The sequence below is a fragment of the Lycium barbarum genome, chromosome 7 (genome assembly GCF_019175385.1).
Source record: "Lycium barbarum isolate Lr01 chromosome 7, ASM1917538v2, whole genome shotgun sequence".
In the NCBI taxonomy this organism is placed as follows: domain Eukaryota; kingdom Viridiplantae; phylum Streptophyta; class Magnoliopsida; order Solanales; family Solanaceae; genus Lycium; species Lycium barbarum.
This window is the reverse complement of record NC_083343.1, coordinates 125,469,829-125,486,686: the sequence shown is the minus strand read 5'-3', so window position 1 is coordinate 125,486,686 and position 16,858 is coordinate 125,469,829. Positions and strand designations below refer to the sequence as shown.

Below are 16,858 nucleotides of genomic sequence, written 5' to 3'. Positions count from 1 at the left end.
TCAGTCTCCATGTTTCATGTCATGTTTCCTTCACGTTCATGAAGTCAAGCCATGTCCAGCCATATTCTTAACCATGACCCATCATTCGAGGACGAATGATCCCAAGGGGGAGATATTGTAACACCGCGCATCTTGGAACTGAGATTAAGCTCATATCATTTGAGTTCTAGTGGAAACACTAAAGGTTTGAACGTTTTGCGAAAATGGTTGATAGGCCTACTTCGGGCAGCGATAACTCCTTGATCGGTTTGGAATTGGGAAAGCACCCTCAATGAAGTTGTAGTATGCAGAAATACCTTTCTAACGATATAAGGACCAATCCAATCAGAGATTGGAGCAAGGCGATATGATCGTCTCAATATGGCTAATAGTAAGGCACTTGAAATCCTATAGAATCGGCTAAGTTTTCGATATGTCTGCCTTCCAGTCAAATTTATTAAAAATCCGTTGGGAATTTGAGAAAACTTCCATGATGAAAGTTGTAGCCCTTTGAAATATATTTCCAACGGTATATTATGGGGGTCAAACGGACATCTGTGCAAAGAGTTATGCCCATTTTACTAAAGCCTGTTCGCTGGAAATTCTGGCTGCGTTACGGTGACGTTACGGGCCGTAACAGTGAGCCGTAACACACGAAAAATTTCCAGAACCTCACTGGAAATTTTCACCAAGGTACGGTCCCAAGTTATGGTCCGTACTACGTGTTACGGGACCGTAACATGGGGCGTATTTTGGTCCGTAAGTACGTTTCGGGCCACCTGACTTCGAGAGGCCATAACCCTATCATAAATTGGGAATTTGGGAAAACCCAAAGAATTAAAGTTGTAGATAATTGAAACACCTTTCCAACCACAGGTCGTGGGCCCACAGGTGACATCGGGATAGGGAGATATGGACGTTTTAAGACAGAAAGGTCCCAACCCGATTTCAAGTTGGGTCAAACCCATTTCCCCTTGGTATTTAAGGGAAATGTTAACCCTAGCAGCCACATTTCATCACATTTTCAGATTTTAGAGAGAGATAGAGAGAGAGAGGGGAGAGTTAGAGAGAGAAAGTAGAGAATCAACCAAGTTGAAGGCCCCGAATCCCGAGGCTCGTGAAGGATAAAGTGTAGTACAAGTTGTTGCCGTTATTCTAAGCTAAAAATTGAACTTGGGGATGTTGATTTCGTGGTGAATACTCATAAAAGGTAATGTTTCTACTCCCTAATCATTTATAGTTGTGAATTGATGAATTCTTGGGAGAAAAATAAATGGGTTTTATAGAGAGAATTATATGAACTATGCTAGAGTTGTTGGATTGTTGACTTGGGATTGTTGAATTCATATGGGTGATGAAGAATGATGTTAATTACATCTAATTGAGATTGTAGAATTAGCTAGAAGTAATAGAATGGGGATTGGGTGAAGAAACCACCATTAATGAGGGTTATAGAGCTTCATGCCCACCAAGTGTTTGATAAAATGCTTAGATGAACAAAGCATGGATATTGTTGCTAATATAGAATCCCTATGACCTGTATTGCTATAGATTGAAGTTGAAGGGATTGAAGGACATTGTGATACGCTCAAAAGCGGGAAGTTAAGGTATGTAGAACCTCCATCCACATGTGGGAATCTCTACGTTCTTCCCCATGATCCGTTTCGTAAAATCCATGAAGTTCAAATCCTAGGGCAGTAAACCCAACATATTGGTAGCCCGTAATTATGTATTTATGTACATGAATTTTGTATCTATATTCGTTATTGTATTTCTAATCTTCCATTACGGTTATTAGGAAATCCTAGCTTAATCCAAGAATCATGAATTCTTCCTCATGTGTTCTCATTATGTTTATATGAAACTTTATGATTTCATCCAACAAGTTACAAACATGTTTTCAAGACAAATATATATATATATATATATATATATATATATATATATATATATATATATATATATATATATATATATATATATGATTTCGAACTATTGTTATTACTCATGAACCAAAAACATGTTTTGCAAGACTATGACAAGTTATCTTATGAAACTATACAAGCAAGTGATGATTCATGAACACTATGTACAAGCAAGTTATGATTCATGATATACCATGGGCAGCGAGTGCCACTATTTTATACGTTCATGTTTTGGGAGTTGCATTAATTACCGAGGAGGGCTTCAGATAGCCTGAAACTACGTAGCCACCGTAGGATGAGGATCGCTCCACCCATGTCCCGGACGATCTCTCATAATGACTGGATCCTTTCATATTTTATCAAATCTCATGTTCCCTGGCAAGGACTGAGTGTTCTGCTGGCGGGACGCAAGCACCAGACCATGGATCGGTTATAAGTTATTGCTCTCCCTACTTATCATGTTTTACTTATGATATATATGTATATATATATATATATATATATATATATATATATATATATATATATATATATATATATACTCATGCTCATGTTCATGTCCAGGTCTTCAGTTTCAGTTCTTATCATGTTATTCCATGTCCCATGTTAATTCTTTCAGTTGTTTTACATACCAGTACATTCAATGTGCTGACGTCCCCTTTATTGCCCGGGGGCCTGCATTTCACGATGTAGGTACGAATTTATAGGACGACTCCTCTTCTCGTTAGGATCTGCACGTACCAGCTTATTGGTGAGCCCCATCTCATTCGGGGTTTAGACATTGTATTTCTTTATTTAGTTTTGCATCTAAAGGTATGCTGGGGGCCTTGTCCCAGTAAGTATGTTTTCCAGTCAGACTCATGATAGAGGTTTCATAGACTAGACAAGTCAGTTATGTCATGTTAGACATTTGGAGTCGTATAGCCATTTTGGCTCACTCATGTTTAAACAAGTACTTTATTAAGTATTATGACTTACTACGTTTTATAAAGGCTCATCATGCATTCACGTTATATTCCGCTTGTGTTATGTATCATGATGATTCAGCAAGGCATGTGGTTCGCTCGGTCACATGCAGTCAGGCACCGAGTGCCGTGTTACGTCCAGGCCATGGTTCGGGGCGTGACAGTTTCCTCACCCAATTACCCGTCCTCTTGCTTCTAGGAGATTTTACGATCTCAATTAGATATAATTAACATCATTCTTCATCACCCACATGGTTACAACAACCCTAAGTCAACAATCCAACCATACAATAGTTCATACGTTTCTTCTATCAAACCCATCAACTTATAGTCTAAGAACTAGAGTCTAAATGTCTAATTGCCAATACTCAATTATAATCGATTAAAGGGCGACATAATTACCTTTTTGATGCTCTACTCTCTTGGACTCGGATTTTAGGGTGTTCTCACCCAACAGTGTTGTCCCAATCGATTTTCTATGGATTCGAAGGGTTGAATCATGTTAGTAAGGTATTGGAGACTTGAAATCAACTTAGAATTATCATTAAAACTTACCTTGATAGATTCTTGACGCTTGGGACTTGATCTATCTGTTTTTAGGGTGTTTTTCGTGTTTGGGGGAGTTAGAGAAATAACTCCAACCTTAAATATAAGCTAAAATACGAAATCTGAAAAATTGACCTGAAAACCCGACCCGCGCGATGAACCCACGTTGTACATGCGTCACGCGACTCTCTGTAGGCAAAGTTCAGAGAGCACGAAAATGTGCGCCGTGACGTGTGGTCATCGTGGACGCGGCCTTTGCGTGACGCGTGGCCATTGCTGGTAGCAATGCTCGGCAGCATTTTCGTAACGCGTATAACTTCTTGTGCCGATTTATGTTGGCCTGCTCCTTATACGGATGGAAAGGTATTTCAACATACTACAAATTTCATTGAGGAAGCATTTCCAAATTCTTATCTAATCAAGGGGTTATGGTCTCTTGAAGTAAGCCCCTCGAGAACTTACTCAAACACATTCTAACCTTCTAGTTTCCGTTATACTCTCATGGTACGAGTAAAGCATTAATATGAAGACCCGGGGTGTTACACAAATCCAGAGGTAATAAATTAAAAATGCTTAATTGGAAGAATTGCCTGGTTTTTAATGGAAGCATGCACTCAGTGGAACGATCAAGTTCTTGCAAGGTATAAAATGACACAAACACCACAATTATATTATACTCCGTATTATGGTTCCTAATGAAAAGAACCATCTACTCAGTATACTAAGCCAGTTCATGAAAGTTGAGACAAACACCATAATATTTTTATTTTTTATTTTATAGATATTTAGCCTTCTTGAGCCATTGCTGGTTATGTCAAAGATCAATAAGTATTGAATTGCAACTCGACATTTTAAGTGTTTAAGTTTTATTCCAATGTAATGCTGGTGACTCTATTTAATGACATTAATAAGTAATCTAAAACAAATAAATAAAAAACCACCTGCTAAAAAGATTAAATTACAGTGTCAAATTATATTGCTTAACTCATTGCTATCTAATTATGATCTTATAAAAATTCCTAGACCAAAAAGTTCCGATTCTCCTACAACTTACCGCTTATACTATATAATAAAAATAATATCTCTTATAGGAAGATCCAAATAGTTATCAAGTAGTGCTTCTATAAAGACTTTGAGAATCAATCCCATACTATCTGAGCACGTTTTGCTGTGAAAAATGTATAAGGTCAGCTACTTTTTGTGCAATCAAAGTATAAAATTCACTTTTCGGATTAATCAAAGAATAGATTTGATTGATACAATTACAAGCCTACAACTTAGCATAAAGTTAGTAAACATGTGCAACTTTGTGTGCAAGAGAAGGAAGGACCCATCTATGCTTTTCACTCTAATAAAATACAAATTCCAAAGCCAAATCAATTGTTTTATGTTTTTTTAAAGACAAGAATTAAGTTAAAGTTTTGCTCAACATTTTAGTCGTGAAATAAAAAAATTAATTTCGATACGAGTGTTTAAGATTATTTATATACACAATAATACTCAATTCACTATCTTTTGATGTATGTAGCTCCGCCACTGCTCAATGAGTCCTTTCAAAAAAGGAAAATGAACAAGAAAGATATTATTGATTGTACTGTAAATGCTCTCAAAGTGGCTGTCGTGTTTATTTGATAAAGCAAAACATTATGAAAAATTAGCAATTATTGCTGTTCCTAAAATATATTCCTCTGTACTATTATTTATTCCAATTAATTAATTTATATTTGATTCTTTATTTATTGATCATCCTGAGGTGGCACGTTAGAACTTGTAAACGAACGAACCTCCAATAATGTTTGAAGAATTTAAATGATACTACGCTATATGTATGATACAATTTTCTTTTTGTTTGACGAACATTTTCTTGTAAAATGCCAGCAAGACCATATAATTGTGAAACTTTTATACAGAAAGCATACGACGTGCGTCCCAGTCCTTCATTCTCTTTCAAAATTTCCATTAATGTTTCATGTACACAAATAACAAATTATCCACGTGTCCAATGATCAGGTTCTTTTGAGTTTGACCATTCGGCAACAAATACCAGTTCGCTCGAGTAATTCGTATTCGCACTGTGATAAAGTTGAAATGCTTTCTAATAGGTGTTTCTGTCTCTAGCTTTGAGAATTGAACTAGAGATTTCTGATTAACAATGAAGACATCTCGTTCATTCCACCCAATACTAATGCCTAATGGTGTACGTGTCCAATATTTGTGAGCACCCTACATAAGTTTCTGGAATTATTAATAATAGCATCTTAATATGCTGATCGAAGTATATATTACTGTCCCAATAAACTTACACAGCAACTTGCCATTTGATGCTTTGAGTCAATTAGCAGTTGGTATAGATCTAAATTAAGGAATATATGACAAAAGCACCTATAGCGAACACCTCAAGTAATTATTATACCTTTTTCAACATATATGAAATTAAAGTAGCATGATAAATATTCGAGAAAAGGACCAAAATCATCCATAATGTTTGGGTTTGGATCAAAATCATACATATTCTTTCACATGGTGCACTAATAGTACATTATGTTTGCATAAGTGGTGCACTTTTAGTCACAATCCCAAATAAATTTAACGGAAAAGAACAAAAATGCCCCTGAACTTTTAGAAAAGGTATAAAAATACCCTTTATTCATCTATTTTGCTAAAACTACCCCTCAATTCAATTTTTTGGCTCATTTATTCCCCTTGACTAACGGACAACACTAATTTATTTTTTTTTAAAAAAATAAATAAATTGCACATGACATTTTATTACTGAAAAATTGATTTATTCTTTTAAAAAGAAATTTGAAACCTTGGAATTTTTTTAAATTTGGAAAACTTTTTTTTAACAAGTAAAACCTTGACTAACGGACAACACTAATTTTTTTTCTTTTCAAAATGTGAAAAATTGGATTTTTATAAAAATCTGAAAAAATTATTTTTTTTATGGAAAAACTGTGTTTAAAAAAAAAACCAGAAAACTATCTTTTTTTAAATCTAGAAGAAAATTATGGAGTATTAGTTTTGCACATTTTACTTAAAAAAACAATCAGTTTTTCAGATTTAAAAATTGAATTTTCTAAAAAAAAAATGGGGTTTCCACCCGTTAATTTTTTTTTTCCAAACTTAAAAAAATTCCACATGTTTTAATGAAAATCCAATTCTGTTATATATATAAGGCTTACTACATTTGTTTTTTTAAAGAAATGGATGTTGAAAAATTATTTTTCCTTATTCTACAAATAACGATTTTTCAGATTTCTTTTTAAAAGAATAAATTAATTTTTCAGTAATAAAATGTCATGTGCAATTTAATTTAATTTTTTTTAAAAAAAAAAATAGTGTTGTCCGTTAGTCAAGGGGAATAAATTCTCAAAAAGTTGAATTGAGGGGTAGTTTTAGCAAAATAGATGAATAAAGGGTATTTTTATACCTTTTCTAAAAGTTCAAGGACATTTTTGTTCTTTTCCGTTAAATTTATTTGGGATTGTGACTAAAAGTGCACCACTTATGCAAACATAATGTACTATTAGTGCACCATGTGAAAGAATATGTATGATTTTGATCCAAACCCAAACATTATGGATGATTTTGGTCCTTTTCTCTAAATATTCTCTCGAGATTGTGACTAATACTATTGAGTGAGTGAGGAAGGAATGAGTAAGAGTAAAAGTAGGTAAGTTAGATCTGGATGAAGCATTTGCTCACATATCCTTTGCGACTATTTCTTTATTAGTCTATTGTAAAAAAAAAAAAATCATCCTTCTGTATTTGAAAATATTTAGCTTTAACTTCTTATTTAACTTTAATATTACGCTTTTATAGCCACAGAAATCTTATGACGCATGTTTAAAACTTTGAGTTGTAAGCATCTTTCTTTGTTTCTTATTTTCGTTTCATTCTCCGACAATGCCACATAAATTGGAACCGATAAAGTACTAGCAGGGCCGGCTGAACCCTAAAGCCACCAAAGCAGTGGCTTTAGGCCCCAAATATATTAGGGCCCCAAAATAATTTGTATTAGATATATGATTTTAAAAAATTATATATTTATTATTAGTGGTAAATAGTTTTCTAGATCATTGTATTGTCAATTATTTATTTATATATATATATATATATATATATATATATATATATATATATATATATATATATATATATTTCAAAGTTTATGCTACTTTTTAGAAATATGATTGATGTAATTATAGTTAGAAGTTGTAGACAATTAAATTTATATTTACTTCCTACTTTGTAATATGGTTTAATTCACTTCAACTTAAATCAATCTAGTTTATAATTTTGACTTTGTAAGATCTTCTATCTCTTTGAGTGCCTTTTTAGATATTTTTCAAGCTCAAGCTAAGTAGGTAATTAAACAATTAGAATAGAAAAGACATTACAAAGCCCTTAAATATTTTTTAAGGCATAATAGTCACTGACGGTTTTAATCTATTTTATAGTTAAAGTGACACGAAAATATTTATATGTAGAAGATGATACTCTTATGGGCCTGAAGTCTTACTTCTATTTTTAAATGTTTCCATTGCTTATAAAATAATTTTGAAAAGTTTTTGTAACAATCTCTTGAACTAACAAAAAAAAATAATAAAAAAAATCGATGAAATGATCGTAACACAAAATATAAGACTCGTGATTCAGTTAATGTCTCATGAAAAATTACACAAATTGACTATATCGTCAATTGGAAAAAAAAAATACACTTTAAAAAGCTATAAGAATAAATAACAAATAAAATATATTAAAATTTTACTAAATAAATATAAGGCCTCCTTTTAAATTTCGGTTTTAGGCCACAGGCTCTCTTGAGCTGCCCCTTAGTACTAGGATATATTGCACCGGTAAAGATCTCCAGTACAATAACCATCACCATGGACCCGCCAGTAACAGCTCAAAGTAAATTTCAAAAGAAACAAAGGTTAGATGCTAGAACTAGGGGAGGATTAATTAGCACAAAACAAGAATTAATAATGAATAAACATTAAATAAAACAAAGAAATTTAATGAGGAAATCTGCCTATCCTATCTATCCCACGGGCTGCATGCAACTACTTAATAAAACAGCAATCAAATCTCTATACATCAAGAATCAAAAGAACATAATAAAGAAACTAAAGAGAAAACAAACAAAAATCATCAGTCAATTCTAATGCCTAGAACAAAAACAGTTTCCTCTAAGGTTCTCAGTCACCTTCAGGCTGTAACTGGTGGATAATCTTTTCCTCTGTGCAGTCTGCAGAGGATCATAATCTATATGAGTAATATAATTCTGAAAGCAAAATCCTCTAGACTTTTTCCTTTAGGCCAAGAGTGTACGTAGTATCCGACCTATATGTTGCTCGGATCCTCCAAATACCCTTCAAAATTATGCATTCTTGGTGGACCCCACACGGATGAGACGACATTTTGCAGCATAGATGCCAACCGGTCATCTTTGCCAAGCCATTCGGTAACGTGATGGCATTGGAGCCTTTCGTGCAAACCATCTCCGTGTCAAATCTCTCAAACCATTATCATATACTTCACAAAACTTCATTGGCCAACCTTTAGGCTCAACAGGACTAAATCCTAATCCTGGGGTTCGATCATTCGAACGAGGATTTAATTCTTTTGTCCAATCGATAACATAAGCCGACACCCTTCTCCTAAACTTGGCCTTAAATTCAGGCCAAGCTTGGAACTTATAATGGTTCACCGCCATTTCACGAACATTCACTTTCTTTTCTTTGTATCCTTGCTTCAATTTGAAATGATGAATCACATTGAGCAAAGAGTGATCAATAGCATCCAAGTATACAATAGACTTATGTCGATTCTCCATTTTTCTTCTACAATTGTACCCTTGTGTCACTCCCATTATCGGATGAGACCTCCTGTTCGATGGTCCAAATTCATAACACGGGATGCTAACTTCCGCAACCTGTCTCTTCACAAGTGACGGATCTTGTAAATTCTTAGGATTTCGTAACAGAGAATGTAACAAAGATATCGATGGACGCGATACATTAGACCATAATGGTGAATACACAAATTCATCCACATCAATATACATCATCCAAGAACAAGAATCCTTTGCATAAATAGCACTATGTGAAAAACCAGCTTCTTGAGTTTTTGGCCATAACCAAAAATACGTTTTCACATCATAACCTTCTTGAACAAGCTCATCGACAACTTGTCCTAAATCATCATCACTAGCATTATCATACAACACGAATTTCTCAACCCCGATTCTCGAATGATACAAAACCCATTCTTTCAAAACTTTCCCAACATTATACACCATGGTACAAGCACAAAGTCGAGCTCTCTCTGACTTCTCGTTACTTCCCAATTTCCTTGGCTTGTTATAATACGCGACGGAAGGTACAACCACTCTAACAGGAAGTACAACTTCAATCGAAACCATAACTCTCTCTCCTTTCCCAAAAACAGTTAAATCAGGGCGGTTACATCTAAACACTTCTTGCACTGAACTAGTCACATTAGTTCTAATTACCATATTACCCTCATAACCAAAAATACAGTTAAATTCGTTAGGATCACGGTTAATCCCTTGACGATTATTTAACCCTTTAACGAACAATACCACGTCATCATCCGTCGTTAAAGAATCATAAGCAAGAAACGTCCACCGTAACATATCCTGCGTTAACTCTAACGGCGTAGTAATAATAATATTATTATTTACCGTTACTTTCGTTAACGTGGGTTGTTTAAACGGTGATTTCCGGCGAGCTCTTTTAGGAAACTGGCATTTAAATAAAGACCTCGCCGGAAATTGTAATTCGCCGGCGGGTATCGCCGGCGATGACACGTTAGCGTTACCGTATACGCAAATATACGTGTCGTGAGGAGATACTAAAGGGGTATAATCAGGTGAAACAATAACGTAAACTTCCCAATGATCAGGCATTAATATTGAAACAGAAGGAATTGGTAATGGTGAAATTAAGGGTGTAATAGGTGAAGAGATGTTTTCGTTAATTATAAGGTTGTTGTTGTTGTTGGTTTTTGTTGAGATTGTAATGGTGATTTTTGATGGTGGGGGTGGGGGTGGTGGGGTGGGTGGGGTGGTGGAGATGGAGAGGAGAGGGGATGAAGGGTGGAGATCATAGTCGTTGATAAATTGGACGGTGGAGATTGAATCACGAAGGTAAAGGTGATAAAGGGTAGCAAAGAAGAAAATTGAAGTGATAATGAAAAGGGAAGTTGTGCGGATTTTTTTCCGAGACATAGCTCTAAGAAGAAGGGTAATAATGGAGGAATTGGAAGGTCATAAATACTGAATATATAATGTGGGTTTTTTTTTTTAATCCAATGGGAAGAAGAAAGATTCCTACCTGATAAAGTATAAATTGGAATTTTAGTAGGAATTGGAATTAGTGTCGGTTTATGGTCTGGTTATTAGCTTATTATTTTCTAATGGCTTAATGCATATGTGATCCTTTAAATTTATCTTTTTTTCATTTTAGTATTTTAATTAAGTGTTGTTCTTATAAAATTCTTGAATTTGTTCTCGAGTGTGTCTATCCAACCCCCTAAATCTGATTTTTATTAGAAACAGAAATTAAATTGGAAAAAAAAAGTGGAGTAATATTTTAGACATGTGGTAAGCTATTCTTCAAGTCATGAATGTGTCGGTTTCTGTTGGTTCTGCTCTTCCGCTGCTAACTTAATTAAGAGCTACTGTTTTTTCCCTCTCAATTGCTGCTAATCTTAACTAAAAAATGACATAATTAAATTAGAATATATATATTAACATATTGCTACATTGAAGATGGAATACTATATAAGTCGGATTGTATTTGATAGACACACATAAGAACGAGTTCAGAGATTCAATAGGAACAACATTTAGTTGATGTGCCAATATAAAAATAAAAATAAAAAAAGAATAAATTTAGAGGGCCGCATATGCATTGTATGAGTATTTGAGACTGATTATGATTTTTAATTGTTGGTTTATGGTTTGAATGGACATTTGCAGCATATTTATAGGTCAACCAAATTGCATCTCAATATTAAACTAGTTTTTTTTTTGGTAAATAAATGAAGTTTTATTACCAAATTTAGATAGGCAGTACAAATCATGACAGCTGAGTAATGGACAATGGCCCCAGAACTTCAATCCAGCTACAACAACTCCTCATAGCACTAATACCAAAACAAATACAAAGGCACTACACATTCTCAATTCAACCAACCTATATATGCACATCTATGTAGGATAAAACTTGAATATGGCCAGCCATTGCGCAACCTTCAGCTTCATATTTCCACGACAATGGATTTCCTAAATAATTTGCTTCACTAGTCTATCAACGGGTTGTTGTGTACTTTGAAATATTCTTGAATTCCTTTCTTTCTAGATATAAAATACAGCAGCAGCAAGCGACATCCTGTATACTTCGGCTCTACCAGTCTTTCCTCTAGCATGCGAGGTAGCCCATGAGACTTCATCTTCCCAGCACTGATTTATTCTAGTGATTCCTTGCCATCTCAATAGCTTTTGCCATACTTGTCCACTGCATCACATAGAGGACACACCTTTGTAGTAGCAACACCCCATTTACTCAACCTGTCCCTTGTATACAAATTACCATGAGCAGCCAGCCGAAGTGTGACGATCCATTTAGGCAGCCCAATGTTGTTGCAAACAAGTCTTCTCCACTCTACTTTAGGAAAGTCACCCCTCAATATCAAATAGAATTGTTTTGTAGGGAACTGGTTCATCTGAGCAATCTCAGTAATTGTATATCCAGCTGCAGAGTAGTACTTACCCGCCTTCAACACCTTTTGCATGATCCATGAAGCCTGTTTGGGAGTATCTTCCAGTATATTCCTGTTCTGCCCATAGTAGCAATGAATCCATCTAACCCAAAGTTTATCTTTCCTCTGGCATATGTTCCACAACAACTTACTAATGGCAACCTTATTCTAAGACCAAATGTCCAATATGTTTAAGCCACCAGCAACCTCAGGTAGCATACTCTACTCCATGCCAGCAATGCTTTTTTGGATAGCTCTGCTTCCCCGGCCCATAAAAAACTTCGACATGTAGCTTCAATGACCTTAATTACTTTCTTTGGAAAAATAAACACTTGGGCCCAAAACACTTGGACAAAGAATAGAACTGACTTGATCAATATTGTTTGCCCAACATATGAGAGGAATTTAGTGGTCCAAGACTTGATTCTGTTAAGAATTTTGTCAAGGAGTGGCTGACACTGTACATAAGACACCTCTTTGTGATAAGTGGGACACCTAAATATTGTATAGGTAGCTCCCCTTTAGTAAAGCCCAGCAGCTCCAAAACCTCATTCTCCTCTTCATTTGACATGCCCCCAAAGTAAACTGAACTTTTTGAAGTGTTAGCAATCAGCCCAGATGCCTTTGAGAAGCACTGGAACTGCCCAAACAAGTACTGCACATACCCCACATCACCTCTACAAAACAACAACAAATCATCCGCAAACCCAAGCTGTATTAAGTTCATTCTAGCACACTTTGGGTGGAAATTAAAGTTTGGATTTTTCCCCAGTTGTTTGAGCAGCCTATTTAAATACTCTATGACCATGACAACTAGGAAAGGGGACATAGGATCCCCTTGTCTTAAGCCCTTCTTTGCTTCAAAGGATTTGGTAGGTTTCCCGTTGATGATAATAGAGTAGGAAACTGTTCTCAGACAGGTCATTACCCAACCAACAAGCATACTACGAAAATTTAAACCATTTAGCACTTGCTTCACAAAAACCCACTCAATAGAGTCATAAGCCTTCTACATATCAATTTTTAGCATACACCTGGGGGACAGATGTTTCCTGCCATACCCTTTTACCAATTCATGACTTAACAATATGTTGTCAGTAATAACCCTCCCTGGGACAAAGGCTGTCTGACTCTGATCGATTAAACAATTTATGACACCCTGTAGTCTTCTTGTAATCACCTTTGAAATCAACTTGTAAAGCATAGTACAACTATGGGAGATTGTACCTATGGGATCAGGGTTACTGTGGTGCAGTTTAGAGCCTTATACATCCAGTTGGATTTAAAGAACTGTTTCACGGCCTCTATCACATTAGCCCTAATGGTAGGCCATGCCTTTTTGTAGAAGCAGGCGTTGAAACCATTGCATCCTGGAGCCTTTAGATCAGCAATATCCTGCAGGGCTAGCTGCACCTCTTTATTAGTGACTGGGGCAATGAGTGCTAATTGTTGCTTTATGTTCAAGACTGGGCCATCCCTCATAATACTAGGATCGATAGTAGGCAAGGAATCAGCCCTTGTACCAACAATTTTTTATAGAAACCAGTGACTTCTTCCTCAATATCATTGTCAGATTGTATAACCGTACCGCACATTGTTGTCAATCTCCTGATGTAGTTTTGGCCAGTTCTATTCTTGAGACAGGCATGGAAATATGATGAGTTTGTATCTCCTAACTTCAACCATTGTACTCTGGATTTCTGTCTGAGAATGCTTTCTTCAACTAATATCCACTTCTCAAGAGAAAGCTTAATTTCTCTTTCAGTGGCATATAATGTGGGATCGGAGAAGCAATCTCTTAGTTGTTCCTAAACTTCACTCAACGGTTGCCTGTAGCTCTGTATCCTCTGCTAGACATTTGAAAATTCTTGGTGATTCATTTTTTTCATCTCCTCCTTCATAAGTTTCAGTTTATTCCAAATAAGAGTCATATGACTCCCCTGCATTGGAGTATCCCAGACTTGTTTCACTACCTCGTGAAAATCTGTATGAGTTGTTAGGTGGTTTAGAAACCTAAATGGTCTTGCACTTCTTCTTTAATCGCTAGCAAATGTAACACATGTTGACACCTAATTTTGTCCCTCCTTTATTCCAATTCATTTTTTTTCTTGAGCTTCTAAGTTATTAATAAATTAAATATCTTATTTTTCGCCCTTACTTTATTATATTTTCTACTACTATATTAATATTGTTAAGTATTAATACGTCGTACATCGCTACTTAATTATTATGTATTGCTCATAAGATATAACTTAGGTAATATTTTTACTCTATTATTACTTTGCTTATATTGTATATACTAATGATAAGATTATTATATTAATGCTAATTATGAAATTTATTATTATTATTATTATTATTATTACTACTACATAATATATTTGATCTAATTTAGAAGCCAAAATAAATATGAGAAGAATGGATTTTCAAAACAAGAGGGACATTTTATTTACAATTTGGCAAGGCTTTGTAGTTAACCATTTGGCCATTTTTAATAGTCCATTTTTCTTTTGATCAACCCAAACGGAGCAGCCCACTATCCGAAATATTCAACCCATCCCATATGTTTAAATTCGGCAGTCCAGCCCACTTACCCGACCCGGTTCATTCAAAAAAAGAATGAAACCATTAGGGTTCTGCTCTTGAACTTACTTTCTATTATCACTCACGTTGATCAACCCCAACTGGTTTGGGGTTGAAGAATTGATTGATTGATCGGTGTTGTGGTTACTTGCGCTTGAAATGCCAAACTTGAGTGTTGTGCTTTGCAATCTGAACTTTTCAAACGGGATCTGAACTTTTCAAACTGGTGAACCTTTTGCACTGTTGAGACTGCAAAATATTTCTGTGAACCTCATCTTCACAACTAATGAAGAGTGAACAGAAGTAAACTAGTGGATAAAGTGTGTGTATTTTGCCAAGTGAAGTGATAGAACTAACTTTAGACAATAAAGAAACCCGAAGGAATTGGATGGCAAAGTTGATACTCTTCCCTTCTCTTACGCCCAAAAATGAATAGATGCTTATGCGATGAAATAAAGTAGACGTGTACTTAGTTTGGTCTGATGGGTTTCTGTTTCACTGCAAGTATATGATTGTAAAAAATATATGAAATCCATCTTTCCTTGGTCACATGATAAATTTTACTTGGAACTGAAGAGATGCTTAAATATTTTACCTGTTGAGAATTAAATTTCCCTTTGCTAATTCCTCTTATTTTCTTTTCTTTTCCTTTGACATGTACACCGGAGCTGAAGGGTTTCACTTTGAGACTCAACGACACCATTCACGAAGTCCGCATATCATCTATCATTGACACTCTCTTACATTTCCCAAGCAACATATTGCAGAGCATTCCTATAACTTGTGAAAGTCGAAAATTGCTTTCATCATTTTTTACGTTGTCATCTTTGCTTATACGTTGGTGTGATTGAGATTATCCATGTGATTAACCTTTATTTGTTTTTGTATGTCCAACCTCTGAATGTGACCAACTGTTTGAGACCTAAGATACTATAATTTACAGCCAAGTTTCATTTAAGGTTTTCTTTAGTTAACAACAGGCTAGTTACTATTTTACATGGGATATGACATTTAGGTATAAGGAAATTGAACATGCAAGTAGTTATCTACGTTTTTTACAAGTTTTATCCTTTAGGTGGGAATTTGGTTAAATGTTTTCGCTAATACTTATTTGCACAAAGCAGCTATCACTTTCTCACTGATTTAAGCTTTCTTTGAATATAAACAGGTTTCAGGTCACTATTCACGGCTGCACTTTTTTTTAAAACAAATAAGTTGTTTTGAGTTTACAAAAGGTGTATTTCCATGGATTTTCATAAAAAATGTTTTCAAAGCATAAACTGGGAAGACTATTTGACGCTCAACATTTGTTCAACATTTGTACACAAATTTTACAACTTTACAATTAGTCTTTTTAAATTAACTTTGAGTCTGCCCTGGGTAGCACACGCCTGCAGCATGCCTTCGCCCAGGTTCGAACCCGCTACCACTGAGGCTTTGTCTTCCACGGAGGGAGGCGCTTCCTTCCGTGAAAGATAAAGCCTCAGTGGTAGCGGGTTCGAACATGGGCGAAGGCATGCTTCGGGCGTGTGCTACCCAGGTCATGCTGCGGGCATGAGGTGCAAGACCGTTCGAATTGGCAGGCACTACTGAGTTGACAATACCTTTGCGGAGGGAAGATCCTCACAGGTTAACCAGTGTTAATGGATTTTAAAGGGTGTCTAATACCTTCCCTTTAGATTAGTTGAACCCTTACCTAGATCTTTTGGTTTCGTAGACACTAAAACGAAGTTAACTTTAGATAATTACTTTAATTAACCTTAGGTGCCCTAATTCACTATAAATAATTAGGTGGCGACTTCCTAACTTTAGTTAACCCCGGAATTACCGAGATGTTGTAAATCATTTTGACTCCGGTTAAAATGGGGTATAACATCTTGGCGACTCCGCTGGGGATTCACTTAGGTTCTAACCATAACGGACTTAGTTTTTAAATTAGGCTTTTTGTGCTAACTTAATTACTTTACTTGCTTTAAATTGTTTCACATGCTATAAATTGCTTGAGTGACACATTGTTTTGTTTGATATAAATTTTGTATGTGTTACTTGCTTTGATAAATTGTCATT

The 16,858-nt window shown here is 35.3% G+C and overlaps 1 protein-coding gene across 1 annotated transcript; it reads right to left on the bottom strand.

Annotated features, from left to right (window-relative positions):
* Window positions 1-8,864: 8,864 nt before the first annotated feature.
* LOC132601899 (glycosyltransferase family 92 protein Os08g0121900-like) lies at window positions 8,865-10,079 on the bottom strand. The gene has a single exon (XM_060314950.1). It carries the CDS (start codon window positions 10,077-10,079, stop codon window positions 8,865-8,867), a length of 1,215 nt encoding a protein of 404 aa, XP_060170933.1.
* Window positions 10,080-16,858: the final 6,779 nt, after the last annotated feature.